General features: G+C 39.6%; 1 protein-coding gene and 2 pseudogenes across 3 annotated transcripts in view; 1 reads left to right on the top strand and 2 right to left on the bottom strand.

Moving 5' to 3' along the window:
* Positions 1–15,885, bottom strand: part of UBE3C (ubiquitin protein ligase E3C) — a 129,519-nt gene that overhangs the window by 65,147 nt on the left and 48,487 nt on the right. For all 3 annotated transcript variants that reach the window (XM_024249660.3, XM_024249661.3, XM_024249663.3), the window contains one exon: positions 1,012–1,098. In XM_024249660.3, the coding sequence (XP_024105428.1) occupies positions 1,012–1,098 (87 nt within the window). The remainder of the gene's footprint in view (positions 1–1,011; positions 1,099–15,885) is intronic.
* LOC103891253 (UBX domain-containing protein 2B-like) lies at positions 2,550–6,668 on the top strand (annotated as a pseudogene).
* Positions 5,816–15,883, bottom strand: LOC129060541 (ubiquitin-ribosomal protein eS31 fusion protein-like; annotated as a pseudogene).

Here is a 15,885-nt window from a genome sequence, read left to right as displayed (position 1 = left end):
GAGTCAGTAACGGTGACTGCTATTATACTACTATCATGAGCATGACATGCAGTTGCATCTTGTAAGTTTAGTCTCCAATTAACTGAATTACACACTTCATCTTTTCCGATTACAGCACAGGGGGATTGGCATAGACTTCTTTTTTTCTTTTTTTTTTTTTTTTTTGAGAGGAAGTCTTGCTCTCACCCAGGCTGGACTGCAGTGGCATGATCTCGACTCACTGCAACCTCCGCCTTCCGGGTTCAAGCGATTCTCCTGCCTCAGCCTCCCAAGTAGCTGGGATTACAGGCACGTGCCACCATGCCCGGCTAATTTTTGTATTTTTAGTAGAGATGGAGTTTCACCATGTTGGCCAAGCTGGTTTCAAACTCCTGACCTCAGGTGATCCGCTGGCCTCGGCCTCCCAAAGTGCTGGAATTACAGGCGTGAGCCACCGCGCCTGGCCGGCTTAGACTTCTGGCAGAGGAAAAATTCAACAACAGAGTACTAGGCTAAGTCAGTTTACCATGAAGGATTTTAAGTATGAAATTCCTACCTATTACATACTCTATTAAAATATGTATGTCAAAGACGCTATTTTTTAAATTACACGATTCAAATAAGAAAAATCAAATTATTTCAACAAATGTTTAAAAACTTCTACACTGTTCTAATGTTTGCAGCAGTCTTTAATGTACTTCAAATCTGTATTTTCACTGTGAAAAGAAGAGTAAAGTCATATGGAGCAAAGCAATTTCCAAATGTCTGCTTTTTTGAAAAAATGGCTAGGATATTTAAAGGAAACTTACCTTCAGATAAAACCATACTCTCTATAATATATACAGATAAGTAACTGTTAAGATTAGACACTGATTTTTCTTTTTATGCAACTGAGACCATCTGGAACTTACCTTCTAATATGAAATAAGCCCAGTATAAGCAGGACTTAAAAACAGGTTCTGGCAACATTTTTGATTAGGCTGCCACTTCCCGTGCCCTTGAGCTCAATTTATAAGTCTGTATAATACATACCCTGTGATCATCCGTGTTGACATGGAAGATATTAGAAACCAAAGATGTCTCAGAAACCTGGCATTAAAGGCTAAACTGTAGAGAAGCCTAAAAAGGAATAGGAGAAAAACACAGAACAGTAAAGCAATTACTTATTCAAAACATTTCTTAAAAAAAAAAAAAAAAGGCGATACACTGAAGATCAACGTACAATTTAGCAAATCTCTGTACTAATACCACAAAAAGCTGCCTCAGACAACCAGCCATTTGATGAGACACCGAGACACGGCTCCCAAAGGTGTCAATCTGCGCTGTTACCAAGCTAGGAAAGCCCGCCCTCCCTCCCCTGTGGCTGTGAGACCTACCCCAAAAGATAAAGATATAAGCTGTTTTCATGCACAAGTTGAACCTGCTCCCATTCTGCTACATACCGTATTAATATATCACAATATTATATATTACTATTGTTATTACTGCTTATACTTTTCTTTTTTTTTTTTTTTGAGACAGGGTCTTGCTCTGTTGCCCAGGCTGGAGTGCAGTGCCACAATCTTGGCTCACTGCAACCTCCACCTCCTGGGTTCAAGTGGTTCTCCTGCCTCAGCATCCTGAGTAGCTGGGATTACAGGTGCCCGCCACCACATCTGGCTAATTTTTGTATTTTTAGTAGAGATGAGGTTTCACAACGTTGGCCAGGCTGGTCTTGAACTCCTGACCTCAAGTGATCCACCCGCCTCAGCATCCCAAAGTGCTGAGATTACAGGTGTGTGCCACTGCACCTGGCCTACTTAACACGTTTAAAATTTATAAAATATTTAGTGACAGACTCAAGTCGCTTTTCTTGAAATACAAAAAATGTGCTGTTAACATCTCAAAAATAAATCTAAAAAAATGTATCTTAAAGATTTTTAGGCCAGGCACGGTGGCTCATGCCTGTAATCCCAGCACTTTGGGAGGCCAAGGGAGGCAGACTGCTTCAGCCTAGGAGTTTGAGACCAGCCTGGGCAATGTGGTGAGACCTCATCTCTATGAAAAGTTGGGTGTGGTGGCTGTAGTCCCAGCTACTCATGAGGTTGAGGTAGGAGAATCGATAGAGCCCAGGAGTTCGAGGCTGCAGTGAGCCAAGATTGCACCACTACACTCCAGCCTGTGTGACAAAGTGAGATCCTATCTCAAAACAATAAAAATAAATAAAAATTAAAAACTTTCCCTCTATAATATTAGATTTAAAAAAGATGAACTTTGTGAAGAATGCGTGAGCATTTAAATTAGCTCTATGTTGTATACTGCATGTTTGTGACAGGATAAACATTCTAGCCACAATTGTGTAATCAGCTGGCATAAATATTTTTTTAAGAGATGAGGTCTTTCAAAATCCCATAAAAAAATCTCATATTTGATTGGTCGAGTAATTTCCTGTACTCAATCCAAAACATCAAATGCATTGTTTCATATCGGCACTTTCTGAGTACACCAAAGGAATTATGGAGTACTGATTAAAAATAAACAACAACTAAACTCCATTCTTATTTTAATGTAATGCATTTTGAGATATCCAGATGGCAATAAGGGTACATCATTGAAAAAACAGTGAAAGCATGAAAGAGCATGTGAAATCTCCTAGAATCAGGAAACCTTAAGCTAGAAAGAATCTATTAGATCATTCAGCCCAGCCATCTTTCCACAATGTCATGTAGGCTAAAAGCAATGTTTGCATAAGAAAATGAAGGGGCAGTGATACATCTGTTCTAAGGTCCTTCCAGCTCAGAAGTATTATGATTTTATGAAAACATGCATGATGTTTATCAGTCACATGCCATGACAAAGTGAGGACATACTGCATTCATTCCAGCAAGAGCAGAATCTCAAACGGAGTCTCCAACAAATATTATTTAATATTATTGGAAAATATTACTTCATAATATTTAATATCATTGGAAAAATGAAAAAACGGTAATACAAGTTAAAGGAGACCAATTAAGACATGTAACTAAGTATGCTGCCTGTCATTAATGTTCGAGCAAATTTCCACTTAAAATTCACTCTGAAATATGGCCGGACCTGGTGGATCATGCCTGTAATCCCAGCACTTTGGGAGGCTGAGGCGGGTAGATCACTTGAGGTCAGGAGTTCGAGACCAGACTGGCCAACATGGTGAAACCCCGTCTCTACTAAAAATAGAAAAATTAGCCAGGCGTGATGGCAGGCACCTGTAATCCCAGCTATTCAGGAGGCTGAGGCAGGAGAATTGCCTGAACCTGAGAGGCTGAGGTTGCAGTGAGCCGAGATCACACCATTGTACTCCAGCCTGGGCAACAGAGCAAGACTCAGACTCAAAAAAAAAAAAAAAAAAAAAAATTCACTCTGAAAAAGACCATACTGTTGAAAAGGGAAGCTGTATTAGAAAATGATAATAGATACCCTATCTCTGAGATATTTAAAATCCTTACCATATGCCTGATAAGAGCATTAACATTTTTCTTGCCTTTGTGGAGTTTTATTTGCTAATAAGCAACAGTCATATGGAAAAAAGAATAAGAAAAAAGCTATGAAAAATATGAACTTTCGAAATAATTTGAGAAGGTAGTATTTGCTTATTTTCTCTTCAGTTGAGAAATTGAGTTTTTAAAAAATGTTATTAAAACAAAACAAGGCAAAAGAATGTTAGCCACATGGCATCTTATCTACCCAGAAATCATCAGTTAATACCCTGCTATAAATCCATCCAGACCCTTGTGTGTACACATAGAAACAAAAATGAGTTCTTCCTACAGGTTCTAAGAGTTTGTCACTAAGATTATAATTAACATCTTTCCATGTGAATGTATACATATTTCTGAAATACCATTTTCAGAAATACACATTTAAAATACACATTTTAAAATTTGTATTTCAAGCTAACCCTGACAGAATATTTACTAAATCACTCAATAAGCAATAATAAAACAAACTATTAAACTTTTAAAAATAAATTTCTGGGCCAGGTGCTCACGCCTGTAATCCTAGCACTTTGGGAGGCCAAGGTGGGTAATCACCTGAGGTTAGGGGTTCGAGACCAGCCTGGTCAACATGGCAAAACCCCGTCTCTACTAAAAATACAAAAACTTGCTAGGTGTGGTGGTGCATGCCTGTAATCCCAGCTGCTCAGGAGGCTGAGGCAGGAGAATCGCTTGAACCTTGGAGGTGGAGGTTGCAGTGAGCTGAGATGGCGCCACTGCACTTCAGCCTGGGTGACAGAACAAGACTCCCTCTCGAAAAAAATAAAAAAAAAAGACAAATAGAGCCAGTGGAAGACAGCGGAGGGCGGCGGCCCTGAGCTCGGTGAGCAGGAGAGGAGGTCTTCCAGGCTGTGGCCTCCGAGCACACAGGATTTGCAGAACTTAATATTAATGTGAAGAATCTGCAAAGAAACTTGAAAACAGCCAAAGGGATGACATATCAAGAAATAAACTGGCCTTGGAAGAATTGTATGAAGATGAAGTGAAGATGAAGTGAAGCGCAAATCTTCCAAGTCTGATAGACCTAAAGCTGCAGAGTCTTCAAGAGCCCACAGACACCACCTCAACGTCATTTACAGGTGGAGGATACAGATTGGGTAATTCCTTTTGTAAGCGGTCTGAATATATGCATGGAGAAAATCAGCTGCAAGATGTTCAGATTTTGCTTAAACTGTGGAGCAATGGTTTCAGTTTAGATGATCGAGAATTGAGACCTTACAATGAACCAACAAATGCTCAATTTCTGGAGTCTGTTAAGAGAGGAGAGATCCCCCGGGAGCTTCAGTGCCTTGTTCATGGTGGCCAAGTGATTTGGGATATGGAGGACCATCAGGATCAAGAATACATAAAACCTAGATTGAGGTTCAAGGCTTTTAGTGGAGAAGGGCAAAAACTTGGAAGGCTTACACCTGAAATAGTCAGTACACCTTCTTCTCCAGAAGAGGAGGATAAATCAATACTTAACGCGGTTGTTCTTATTGATGATTCAGTGCCAACAACAAAAATTCAAATCAGGTTAGCAGATGGGAGTCGTTTGACACAAAGATTCAATAGTACACACAGGATCCTGGATGTCCGGAACTTTATTGTACAGTCTCGTCCTGAATTTGCAGCTCTTGACTTTATTCTTGTGACTTCATTTCCGAATAAAGAGCTAACAGATGAAAGCCTGACACTGCTAGAAGCAGATATTCTTAACACTGTGTTACTCCATCAACTAATATTGTTCCTATCCATGCAGTACCATGTGGGAACAGATGATGTGCCGTATTAGTAAGGACAATACCTCCAGCATTAAAAAAAACCAAATTATTTTTATTATTTTTACAGATAAATTTTGGTTTTATTGTTATTCTGTCTTCCAACCTGAATATAGACAAATTTGGTTTAGGAATAGACCTTGAGATAAGTATGTTTGAGTTTTTAGTTGAAGGACTGGCTTATGTTGATAGTTTTTGGATTTGTAGGCAAATCAGTTTGTTACTTAGTGTTAATGTTTTGTTTGCAGAAAAAAATGAAAACCCCTTTTTGATAAATGCATTTGGTAAAATTTGCACTCAAGTTTCTTGATGCAGCATTGACCAACAGCCATTAAGAAATCTTTTGATCAAATAAGTTGAAAATTTGTCTGTAATAAATACTGAAAAGTGTCTAGTTTGATTTTGAAATTGTTTGATCATACAATTATTTCTCCTATTAAGATTTTACACATCCTTTTTACTTACTGATTTAGATATATTACTAGTATCAGAAACTACAGTTTTGCCTTGTATTTTGCAGAATTATGACTGTTGTGAACTTAAACAGAAACACATAAAGGTCAGCAATTCTTTTTTTTTTTTTTTTTGAGATGGAGTTTTGCTCTTGTTGCCCAGGCTGGAGTGCAATGGCGCTATCTCTGCTCACCACAACCTCCACCTCCCAGGTTCAAGAGATTCTCCTGCCTCAGCCTCCTGAGTAGCTGGGATTACAGGCATGCACCACCACGCCCAGCTCATTTTTGTATTTTTAGTAGAGACGGGGTTTCTCCTTGTTGGTCAGGCTGGTCTCAAACTCCCGACCTCAGGTGATCCACCCACCTCAGACTCCCAAAGTGTTGGGATTATAGGTGTGAGCCACTGCACCTGGCCTAAAGGTCAGCAATTCTTAAGAAGCTATGATAAACAGCAACAGCATTTTAAAATCAAGTAATTACAGTTCCTCCTAGAGCTTGCCTTGATCACATTCATTTATTCATTCAACACATTTTTCTAGGAAACTCACTATATACACTAAACACCCTTCTATGTGCTCAACCTAGAATGTCTTCTCCAGAACAAAACTAGTGTAGAAATATAGGAATGTATATTCTGTCGGACAGACTAGATCTAAAGAATTACCTGCATAAATGTTCGTATTTCTGAAGTCAGAAGGTTTTCCTTCTCCCCAGACACCACTTCATCCTTAGTTATCACTTCTGGTTAGTTTTCCATTGCCACCGTAACAAGTTACAAAATGTGGCTTAAAATAGCACAAATTTATTATCTTAACAATTCTACAGGTTAGGAGTCCAAACAGGTTTCATGGTGCTTTTAACATCAGTTTGCTGGCAGCGTCACATAGGAGAATTATTTCCGTGTCACTCCACCTTCTAGAGGACATCCACATTCCTTGGCTTCTGGCCTTCTTCTATCTTAAAAACCAGCACTGTTTCACCTCTATGACCCTTCTGTTACCACATCTCTCTGACACCAGCCTGGAGAGGTTCTCTGCAGGACTCATGATTAAATTAGGCACATTGCATAAACTGGGCTTACCTCCTCGTCTTGAAATCCATAGTAACCTTAATTACATCTGCAAAATCTCTTTTACCATTTAAGGTTACATACAGGTTTGGAGATTAGGACATTAACATTTTACATGGAACATTATTCTTCTTGCCTACTATAGTGCACCCCCCCCCGCCCCCACTCCACCCCATGTTAAAGATTCAGATCCATCACAAATAAATTTACGTCACTCATAGGTGCTCAAAAGTCACAACCCATTATTACAGCATCAACTCTAAATCCAAAATCTTATCTGAGTCTCACCAACTCAAAAGTCTCAAATCTCACACTAAAGCCATCTAAATTTGGGAGAGGATCTGGGTGTGATTTCTGGGGCATAATTCTCCTCCATCTGTGCACTTGCGAACCTAGAAAACAAGTTATCTGCTCCCATGTATGATGGTGTGACAGGCATACAGTAACAGCTATACACATTCCCGTTCAAAAAGCAGAAATTGGGATGAAAAAAGGAGCCATCAGCACCATCAATTTACAAAACCAATCAGGCACCCTCCTTTCAGTTTCAAGGCCTGGGAGTAATCTTCAGCTCACTGCTCAGTTCTCTGGGCTTGTGACTGTCTCAGTCATCTTTACTTTTTCACAAAAGGTAGCACATGTTTGCAGCTGAGTATCAGCTTATCAGTTTGTTTCTTCTTTTATATTCTCTAAAGCTTTCTGTTAAAAATGGTGGTGTTTCTGCTGCTATAACACTGTCGAGAAACTTGTGGGTCTCTTACATATGTCATGGGGATTCACTCATTTAGATAGGAGGCTCCTCACATATCTTTCCTGGAAAATCCTGTCTCTAATTTTGGCTTTTTCTGAAATAGTTGGGAGGATCTATGATTCCCACCCTTAATCTCCTCAAAGAGCCTTTTGTGTGACTTGATACTCAGACCTTTTGATGTTTCTGAAGTATTAGCAGAAGGTTATACAGCCATACCTTCATCACTTCTCTAGAGAAGGCTGTCCTGACAGTGAATCTCTTAGTTTTAGTGGCTTTTGCTGTGAATAGGCCATGAATTTCCCAAATCAAGTCCTAGTTTCTTTACATTTAACAGTTCTTCCCTCAATTTATCTACCTCCTTCCACATTTTACTAACATCAGCAAGAAGACAGCAGGCTGTACCTTGCACAGCTTGCTTGGAAATATCCTCAGCTAATATTGAAGTCATCACTTAAAAATTCTGCTTTACACATGACTGCAGGACACAATTCAGCTTAGCTTTTTGCCACTATGTAACAAGGACCCCCTTTCCTCCAGTTTTCCAATAACATATTCCTCATTTTCTACCAACAGTCTATTCATGATGATTTAGATATTCTACTGCAATTGAGGTATTCTCTGCTATACTCCTTTCTTCCTTCAAGGCCTCTCTAGCATTAACATTCCACATTTCTACTAACAGTCTGTTTAAGGCAATTTGGCTTCTTTCTGGCATGCACCTCAGAATTCTTCCAGACTCGACCTACTGCCCAATTCCAGAGCCACGTTTCCATTGTTAGGTATTTGTTACAGCAGCATTCCAAGTACCTAGAAAAGTCTTTTATGCCTACTTCTCTGCCAGATGACTTGAATATGCTACTGGATTTGGAATTCACCTTTCTCCAGGGTCACTGCTTATTTCAAAGAGGTGAAATTACCTGGGCTAGGGTTTCCATACCGGGAGTACTACCAGAACTACCACAGGATGAACGTAGTGAGCCCACCATTGCAGAGAAGTTTTCTCAGTGCCATAATTTAGAGGAATTCTTCTCAAAACAAGCCCTACTCCTTTTCACTTACTGAAAACAACCTGTATAATGTATAACAGCCAGCCCTATTTCAAAAAGATTACCAGGGGTAAAACAACTTTTTCATGGGTCAAAATCATCTTCTGAAGAAAATGATTTCTTAAAAGAACTGAACACTGTAAATCAAAGGGCATTGTCCTGTTTTGGATTAACAAAACAGGAAAAAACAACCAAACCTTGTAAAATTATTTGAAATTTTGTTTTTATCAGTTCAGTGCCTATAGACGCACATACAAAAACAACTGCCATTTTTGTATATAATAGTCTTCCAAAATAGAGATTTACATTAGGAGAGAATTAAACATCCAGGAGGGATGAACAGTATTTCATGTGTGCTATGTAGTGTTTTGCTTCATTGAGAGTCATTTTCATGAATTATTTTTACTACTGCAGTCATCTTAAATTTGTAATCAACTCAAAAAAGATGTCACAATGAATAGACAACCATGTGTGAGGTCAGTCATTTTGCATGATGTATGTAATCAAAAAGTTTCAAATGTCTGCTTACTAATAAAGAATGTTTTCACTGAAAAAAAAAAAAAGACAAATTTCTGAAGGTTATTTAGTTTGGGGCTCTACTTCTAAAATGTAAAGAAGTGATATTCTTCTCCCACATAGTGGGATAGATTAAAAATTACTCATTAAGCTTTATTTAGCTGTAACAATCTTACGAGTTAATCAGTAAGCCGGGTCATAAATTCAGGCCAGTTTTCCATGGGGACGCTCTTGAGTTACGAAAGAGAACACAATGGAAGACACTGGCTCCCACACGAAAGAGAACACAATGGAGGACACTGGCTCCCACACGAAAGAGAACACAATGGAGGACACTGGCTCCCACACGAAAGAGAACACAATGGAGGACACTGGCTCCCACACAAGGAGTCAAGGCCACCACAGCATGGCATCCTCCGAGAATTCCCCTCTAAGTCCAGGTGCCACAGGTAAAAGAAACACAGCGAGACACCCAATGATCTGTCTAACTCTTATAGCACACAAGTACAAAGGCAATAATTTGTTCTTCTGCTGAAATATTTCTTTTTAAAAAAATATTACTGGACACTTCTAATGCCATAAAAAACAATAAAACAGATATATAATAATTTGCATCAGATAATGCAAGATTCAAAATAAATTCCAAATGTCCTTACTAATAAAAATTTTAAGGTATATTTCATCTGGAGACAAGCTGCTAAAAAATTGTTCTTCACAAACTAGTAGCTAAGAACAGAAGATAAGCTTTAGACACTCAGATGTGTTAACATTCCAGTACTAAAACCATAACCAATTTAAACAGCCAGCCCCCTTCTTACTGGTAATTGATTTTCTTTAATTAAAAGATTTACAGATTCAAAAAATATACTTTCCCTCATGCTACAGTTTAAATTAAAATGGGGGAAAGTGGCATTCATTACCTCAAATGTCTTCTTTGATAATCCCCTCTCTCTTTTTTTTTTTTTCTTTTTAAGTTCATGTCTTTTATTAACTCATACACAGTTACTTGTCTTCTGGTTTGTTGAAGCAGTAGTCAGACAACATTTGCCACAATAATGTCTGTCAAAGTGACTTGCCATAAACACTCCAGCACCATATTCATCAGAAGGGCACTCTCGACGAAGGCAGCTCATTTTGCCATTCTCTTCCCCCTTCTAATACTTCAGGAGAGCCAGCTTCCCCTTCTTTCTCTTGCGCTTATTCTTCTTGGGAGTGGGGTAAGACTCCTTTCTTTTCTTAGCACCACCACGAAGTCTCAACACAAGATGAAGGGTAAGCTCCTTTTGAATGTTGTAGTCAGACAGTACATCCATCTTCCAGTTGCTTGCCAGCAAAGATCAGTCTTTGCTGATCAGGAGGAATTCCCTCCTTATCCTGGATCTTGGCCTTTACATTTTCTATCGTATCCAAGGGTTCAACCTTGAGGATGATGGTCTTCCCTGTAAAGGTTTTTATGAAAATCTGCATTTTGGTGGCGGCTCCACCGCAGATAGCGGATCGAAAAGGAAGCCCCTTCTCTTACTATTTCTTAACAAGCTTAAAAGAAAACTTTAAAAACGTGGTAGGGATTTAGAATCACTTTGGTGGAATATGCTTCTTCCAAGTTTACTCATATTTCCCGTGAAAAAATTATCATTCACAAATGTTCTGAAAATTCTTAGAAGATTCAGAACTATGAATTATATTGCTAAAGTTGACGAAGGCAAGTCTATTTTATTTATTTGATGTGTCTAACAACAGCTAGTGGAAATTAGTTTATAATCTATATAGGATTTCAAAATACATTTAATTTTAAGATCACTATGTGCTGAAATGTTTAAAAGCTCATCAATGTTATTTGAACTTCAGGAAAGAGAATGCAATTTTTAACATGAATCAATAGCTTATTAATTCTATTGATTATAATGAAAATATCACTGACAATAGAAGCAACTACGAAATTATAGGCAAAATTTACTTCTCTCTCCAGGTACATCCTCAATACTTTTTCCAAAATATTATAAAAACTTGTTTACAAACACATGGACGGTATATATATATATATTTAATTCTACATATATAATGAAAAACCAATCTGTATTTTTCCGCATTGAAGTCATCTGTGTAATCATTTTATCCCAAATTATTAAAGTATAAGATATGAAGTTATAAATCTCTCAGAGCTAAAGAGCATTCATCGCCACCATATACACCACAGTTCTTAGAAAACACATGGCAAAGAAATGGTTAGAAAACACACAAGGGGCTGGGCGCAGTGACTTGCACCTGCAATCCCAGCACTCTGGGAGGCTGAGGGCTGAGACAAGCAGATTACTTGTGCCCAGGTGTTCGAGACCAGCCTAGGCAACATGGCAAAACCCCGTTTCTACAAAAATTACAAAAAATTAGCCAGGTGTGGTGGCACACCTACAGTCCCAGCTACTCAAGGGTGCTGAGGTAGGAGGATCACCTGAGCCTGGGAGGCAGAGGTTTCAGTGAGCCGAGATCACGCCACGGCACTCCAGCCTGGGTGACAAAGTGAGAACTTGTTTCAGAAAACAAAAATAAAGACAAAACCAACAAACACTACACACACACACACACACGCGTGCGTGCACAGAAAAGAAGCACTGCGCTTCGAGGCACACCACTGTTTATCTAAATCACAATGATTAATAACACAAGACATAACTAAGCTGCCTCACTGTATTACTTTTTGGTGGAAAAATCAAGCATATGTTGAAATAAAACTAGAGGTGTCTTATGATTTATGTATTTATATGAAACTACGGGCAAATTATAACATCAACCTCTTCGACCCCAAAAACACTATCTTCAAAATTCTGCTTCAAAACTTTTAGATCCATCAATGGGGTAAAAGAGCCAAGCCCCTGAGAACATGCCAGCCCAGACATTAACTGGAAGAGACTGGCATACGCAAAAGGAAAGGGGCATGAAATACTATGGAGGCATAAAAAAGCACAATGGATCAAGAAAATGCAAGATATGCCTTTTTGCCTCATTTATGGTTGGAGAAAAAGTATTTTGTGCTAGAAACAAAGTTGAGAGGTAAACAAATGCTTGATAACAAGGGGATACTGCACAAATCAATAATCCAAGGAATGTGAATTTTTTCCTAAAAGCAAAGGGAGTCTGCACTGTTCAAGAGAATGCAATAATCAGGGTTATATTTTCCACAAGTCAGGCTGGCAAACCATGACATAGAGAATACAGCTCTTGAGCACCATGGTTGGAATACTGGGCCAAAACCCTGGACAGCACCACCCACCAGCACCTTCTGTGAGGGTGAGTGTGTTCTAATCTGTGCCGTCCAGTAAGGCAGCCCCTGGCCACATGTGGCTACTGGGCACTTGAAATGCGGCTTCGGTAGCCAAGGACCTGAGTCTGTGCTTGTATTTAATCTACTTTAAAACACATGTCACTGGTGGCTACCATGCAGGACACTGCAGTTTCAGGCTGTAGGCACAGACAACCAAGTAGATGACAGGCCCGTTCACCAAAACAGGGACAGAAAGAGGAGGCTCTTAAGAGGGAGAGATGATGGACTCAACTTCAGACCCTGGGAGGGGACAGAGGAGAGGTCCCCAGGGACATCTCCTATTAGAGCTCCAGAAAGTTACTTAAACTAAAGACACAAACGTGAGAGTCACTAGAATGTAGCTGAAGCCACTTGTATGAAAGAGATTACCCAGAGGACCAAATAAAGAACTAAAAAACTAAGCCGGGCGCAGTGGCTCACGCCTGTAATCCCAGCACTTTGGAAAGCTGAGGCGGGAGATCACCTGAGGTCAGGAGTTCGAGACCAGCCTGGCCTACGTGGTGAAACCCCATCTCTACTAAAAATACAAAAATTAGCTGGGCATGGTGTTGGGCGCCCGTAATCTCAGCTACTTGGGAGGCTGAAGTAGGAGAATCGCTTGAACCCTGGAGGTGGAGGTTGCAGTGAGCCGAGTTCACACCACTGCACTCCAGCCTGGGCGACAAGGCAGGACTCTGTCACAAACAAACCAACAACCCTAAAAAACTGAATACAAAAAGAAGTTTAGGAAACAGTGAGAAAGAGGGGAAAAAAGAACCCACAAAGGAAACTGAGAAGCCCAAATAAAGGAAAAATCACATGAACATGGTGTCTATGAAAGAAGCGGGTGAAAGAATCAGGAATAGGAAGAACGAGGAATGTCAAGTACACACAAAGGCCAGGAATGCCGCGGGGCTGAGTGGGCACCGCAGGCCTCATCTACATCTAAGTAGGGTCACAAATGCAGTCAATGAAACTCTGAAACAGTACCCACTAAAAACCCCACGTACGCCAGATGTAAGCCAAGCACTTTTCTAACACGCTATCTTTGGTAGCCTACTTTCTTATTTTAGTTGTCTGATACTACGGTAGAGCCTTTATTTTTGCCCCCTTAAAATATAGCCAGTGAATATTTAATCATATTTTTAAATAGTGGATATTAAAAATGTTAAATCCAAATTTCCACGTCCAATGGTAATATATCTAAAATTTCCTCTCAAAAAAGGAGCTGGCAATTCATTTATTACTTAATCAATTTTAAAATATTAAGTCATTCACCTAATCCAAAACTTAAAGTGATATAAAAATAGTGTACTCAGAAGAGCACTTCTGCTCCAGCCCCAGCTTCCTCGGCGTATTCAGACACGAGTGTTCACTTTCATGAGTTTCTTGTATGCTTCCAAGTTTCTTTATGCAATATGAATATATATCCTTATTTTTTCCATCCTTTTTTACAGGAAAAGCCAGTTCTTCTACATACTGTCCTGTGTCTTCCCGGTTTTCATGCATGCATCTGTCTCGGAAATCTTTCCATTCAGGGTACAAAGGTCTCCACATTCATTTGTACACCCTGACGATCAGTGTTAAACAGAAATTAAATGGCAAATCCTAACTCTGAAAATAAAAGGGACTAATATTAATCAGTGAGGGCTTGAGAATGAGTTATCAGCCTGGGAATATACTAATCATCTTCTAAATACTTTTTAAAAAAAATCATAATTGAAAGCAGTTAAAATCTGTAACAGTTAAAGTAAGCCTACTTGCTCTTTCTAAATACTAGAACCTAATATGTTTAAGCCATAAACAAAATTCCTAGAGTAGTTTCTTAGAGGAAATAGGTGTTGTACTCATAAAATCAAGCCTACACAGAAAGTTCCTTCACCCATTAAACACCTTTTGGAAGCAGTTCTCTAGTAAGCCTCAGACCAGGGCAGTGATGCATTTAAATCCAGCAATTACTATCCACAGCAATGGGCTGTGTGCTACAATAAAAGCAAGTGTCCTGGTTCAGCTGCTACGATCCTCAGATCTCACATCCTGCTCTCATGCAATTAGCCGGCAAAGAGCTAATGACCTAATCTAGGAGCCACAGTTGCACTGACATCTACTTCCTCCGATGGTAATAAACACCAGTGAGTGAAGATAGCACCTCATTAGTTGGCTACATTAGTGTTTACAAGGCCATTTCAACCGATGGGTTCCTTACTTACAGTTCATTTCAAAGAATGCTTTGTTAGCCAACAGAAATCACTCTTTTCATATGATGGGATGGCATTTTATAAAAACAAAGAGAATTCTGTAGGGTAACATGAATTAACGTCAGACCTGCTTACTTACTGACAACTTTTGCCTATGCAACATCAGTCCCTTGGGTCCGAGCAGAACTACTACATATATTTTACACTGTATCCAATTGAATACTTTTCTGTTAAATTCTCAAGAAACCACTAACATATCACTCAAATTGGAGGGAAAGAAAACAGTTCAAGATTATTGTCACAATTATCTAAGCACAAATAGGCCACATTTTTAACTTGCAAGTTTTGTTTTGTCTGAACCAAAAGTTTATTTCAAAGGCTGAAAAACAAAAATTTACTTTTAGGGATACATTGTCGAGGACAATCTAATTAAAACGGTACTATGAAGGCTGGGTGTGGTGGCTCATGTCTGTAATCTCAGCACTTTGGGAGGCCGAGGCGGGCGGATCACGAGGTCAGGAGATCGAGACCATCCTGGCTAACATGGTGAAACCTCGTCTTTACTAAAAATACAAAAAATTATCCGGGCGAGGTGGCGGGTGCCTGTAGTCCCAGCTACTCGGGAGGCTGATGCAGGAGAATGGCGTGAACCCCGGGGGGCGCGGAGCCTGCAGTGAGCTGAGATCGCGCCATTGCACTCCAGCCTGGGCGACAGCAAGACTCCGTCTCAAAAAAAAAAAAAGACACACATACACACACACACACACACACAGAGAAACAAAAAATTAGCCAGGTGTGGTGGTGCACACCTGTGGTCCCAGCTACTCAGAAGGCTGGGGTGAAAGGATCGCTTGAGCCCAGGAAGTGAAGACTGCAGTGAGCTATGATCACACTACTGCACTCTGGGCAACAGAGTGAGATGCTGTCTGAAGAAAAAAAAAAAACAAAAAACCCCCACAAAACACGAGTACTATGAAAAAAGCCTAAAAAGATATGTAACATAGCGTTTCACTAATGCAGGTATGATCCAACCTTTCAAATGGGTGAATAAACTCCTGTTCATAAGGTACTATAGAAAATATGACAGATAGGGTACTTTAGAGCCTCACAGGCCAGGAAAAGGTCTCAGTATTTGTTGGTTTAGAAAAGAAAAACACAAATTATTTTTTATGAAATGCTTGGACAGTAGAATATCCTACATCAATCTCTACCAGAAAAGAGCAGATAAAACTTAAGAGGAGAGCAATTCCCAGGGAGGAAGGTATGTTCTCTGGCTGGCACCCCGGCACAGATGCCCACGGACA

The sequence above is a fragment of the Pongo abelii genome, chromosome 6, assembly GCF_028885655.2.
Source record: "Pongo abelii isolate AG06213 chromosome 6, NHGRI_mPonAbe1-v2.0_pri, whole genome shotgun sequence".
In the NCBI taxonomy this organism is placed as follows: Eukaryota; Metazoa; Chordata; class Mammalia; order Primates; family Hominidae; genus Pongo; species Pongo abelii.
Note: the sequence above shows the minus strand (reverse complement) of the source record. Positions and strands in the feature narration are given on the sequence as shown.